Source organism: Perkinsus marinus, assembly GCF_000006405.1.
Source record: "Perkinsus marinus ATCC 50983 genomic scaffold scf_1104296974032, whole genome shotgun sequence".
Taxonomy (NCBI): Eukaryota; Perkinsozoa; order Perkinsida; family Perkinsidae; genus Perkinsus; species Perkinsus marinus.
This window is the reverse complement of record NW_003201252.1, coordinates 970-4267: the sequence shown is the minus strand read 5'-3', so window position 1 is coordinate 4267 and position 3298 is coordinate 970. Positions and strand designations below refer to the sequence as shown.

Below are 3298 nucleotides of genomic sequence, written 5' to 3'. Positions count from 1 at the left end.
TCAGGTAGTAGAGGTAAGGAGTTATCCCTATCATCATTAGTAGATGTATTATCAACTGTAGGATATTCATCTTATGGTAGTAGTAATGATGATTATGAAGGAGTTGCTTATAATGCTCATCAATATTAATAGGTACGGACCCCCTATCATCTAGTGAGCGTAGTGCCCTAAAGGAGGCATTGGAAGCAGCATTCAACACTAATGATGATGTAGAGTATGATAGGTTAAGGAAGGACATATCAACAGATCTATCACTAAAGAGGGCAGTGCAACTACTATGTATTACTACCAACACGTTATATGTTATTATTATCATCCGAAGGTACACTCTATGAGAATACATTAGCCCATCCTCAACCTACCCCTACCCATCTTAAACCAGAGATTGGCATAGCACAGCTATTAAGGGACTTCATTAAAGATAATAAGAATATAGATGAAGGAGTATTAGTTAGAGGGAGTCCTGCTAATGCTACCATTACTCTAGCAAGTACTCCTTATCATCATCATCCTAATCGTACTTGATAAGTATCCCTTTATAGGAGCACTCAGGGCTAAGCCTGTATTTGGTGACTGCTTGGATCCTCAAAAGGTACTATCTACTATGATAGTATCATCACGTAGTAGTATCATGAACGCTCCTTTACCCCAAAGTAAGGTACTACATTATTCGTGTCGTTAGTGAGATCAGCTTACTTCAGAGATGAACCTACTGGCAGCAGCTATTACCGCTTCTTCTAGTGATATGCTACATGATGATAGTGTAGATGATCTATCGGCATTGGTATTCAATGATAGTAGTAGTAATAGTAGTAGTGCCAGCTATCATGATCATGCTTCTAAGCCATACTAGGTATATCCCCACGAGATTATCGACACGTACTTAATATCCTATCATCAATATTGAGTAGTGGACCAGATGTAATGATCAATAAGGGAGTATTGAACAAGACCATGAGGGTAGTCCTTCTCGCAGTAACCTCCACAGTCATCCTCATGATTAGGCTCTTATACCAGTTATTGAATATTGTGATACTCCAGCATTGGTAACTCTACTTAAGTTGTTGGCTGATAATAGGACATCCCTATTACCCTTCCTAGAGCAGGATAATGAGGAGAGGATGTATTACTATCAATGATAGATATACTCCTACATACTCCTACTTAATACCAGATATTCCCCCTTCGTAATACTCCAACCTACTCTTATGTCAGCTCTCAATAAGGGAGTACATGACTTGGATACGCTACCTCAACTAACATCAGTTTTACGCAGTATGGCAGTATTAGAATGGTAGTAATAGTATTCTTATTGTCTAGGGTCATATCCTCCTTTGTAGGTATAACACTACTTGTGTGTCAATATTGATGAGTCGTTGCTCAGCGGTATCCCTTACTGTACAATCACCAACAGATATCATACATCTAGTAATACTTGACGGCGATAACATACTTTATAGTAGAATACTCAGGTTAGAGCGTTCCGAGGTTTACGGATACATGATGCTACATTCCTAAAGCGTCTTACTGTGTGGTATTCGTGGTATATTAATAAGGAGTTGTTCATTGATGATGATAACAACAACAAGAAGAACATTACTACTACTCCCAATATAATGCCAATACAATACCGACAGTATATAGCAGCATTTGCCCTGCCCCTTACTGATCTAGGATTCTATTCTCAAGAGTTGGTACAACTAATAGAGAGGGCATTACCATCAAGTAGACCACCTATAAATAAAGAGAGTTGTATAGATGGGGATAACCCTATTGCTACTGACATATCACAACACCCGAGGTCTTATCTTATACTATCTAGTTCAGTAACAGAGGATTGCTATCAGGTTATTGGTGGATCTACTCAACGTCCTTAGTCGCCAAAGGCATTTCCCACCAAAGTTCATCACGGCTGTTGAAGAGCTGATTAATGCTGCAAATATAAATAGTAGTGCTTATAGTAGCAATATGACGACAAACGACTGGATACGGGCATTCGAGGTGATGGGATGAGGTCTGCACTACCTATTGGTCGGACTACTTGTAGATACACCTCTGTGCGGCTGTAGAGGGCCCCCCGACTGTACGCAAATATCTCACTCAGAATGATGATGTTAAAGCATTCTTCGCTGATAATACATCATTCGTTTGGTAATAATACCATTCATCTTAACGGATACCTTGTCTAGGTATGCATCACAAGAGAGAGATCGGACCAACTTCTTACACTCTGATACGTGTATGCAGTTGAATGAGGCTATCAATGCTCTCGGATGGCCACTAAGTCTTGGCAACCAGCTTGCAGAGGTTACCCTCCGATATACACTCGAAGATGATATGATGATTATTAGGTCTACCATCTAGATATGATCACATCACTTAATCAACCTGATAGTACATCGTCATCATCCAACCCTAGTGTTTTAGGGTCATCCCTGAACTACCAACAAGCAGGCAAACGTATGGAGGAGTCTGTCCCTCGGCTTACTAGCATCATAACTTATGTAGGTACTGCAATAGTATGTATAAAGGAGGAAGATGAACTACGCTGGTACAGTCCTATCACTCGAGGTCAACATCAATCGACCCTTGATGACCCACATAACAACATTCGCCTGGGTACATCCTCTTGGTATTCATCATGCTTTGCATTGGTGGGTACTTCTGTTAGGTCATACGCGAGTTATGATTGGCAACTCATTGACGAAAGTACGACACCTTCACAGTTTGGGTTGGAAGGTATCCACCTACTGATCCGTTCCATAGTCATCTGTTATGATTAAGGTCATCCCTTTGTGGTTATCGGAATGGTCTGAGTTACACACTGTAGATGATAGGTGTAAATATTTGGTAGAGCGTGCTCAAGAGGCGTATGCCATTGGTCCAGCAACGACTGATGTAGCGCTCAGTGGAAGAGAAGAATATAGAACGCTATCCTCAGGTTTACACATCTCCAATCCAACAATTTAACGAGGCATTATGATGACTGTTAGTACTCCTCTTTCATGTCATGGAGGTTTTCGTTTCTGTTACATCTCTGGTTTTGTGTTTGTAAGTCGGAAGGATACGAGATATTAATTGCCGAAGTGCAAGCGGTTGAGCACGCGTGATAACGACACTTACATGATACTCCCATCGCGAGCACAGTACATGGAGTACATGGAGAACAAGAGTTCATGGAGTACGCACGTGCGGATATAGAACATATTGCAACACATATCTCTCGAAAACACGAAGGGTTATTACGAGATAATGTCGGTACATTAATTCCGCCTCCACACTCCACAATGTGTTTTTA

At 40.8% G+C, this 3298-nt stretch overlaps 1 protein-coding gene across 1 annotated transcript; it reads left to right on the top strand.

Moving 5' to 3' along the window:
• Window positions 1-1672: 1672 nt before the first annotated feature.
• Pmar_PMAR029087 (hypothetical protein) lies at window positions 1673-3004 on the top strand (the record flags this gene model as incomplete). Its single annotated transcript, XM_002765956.1, has 9 exons — window positions 1673-1801; window positions 1848-2001; window positions 2048-2151; window positions 2190-2307; window positions 2352-2460; window positions 2509-2619; window positions 2672-2739; window positions 2785-2898; window positions 2942-3004. Coding segments are annotated over 9 exons (948 nt in total), but the record flags the coding sequence as incomplete, so codon positions are not given.
• Between the last annotated feature and the right edge of the window lie 294 nt (window positions 3005-3298).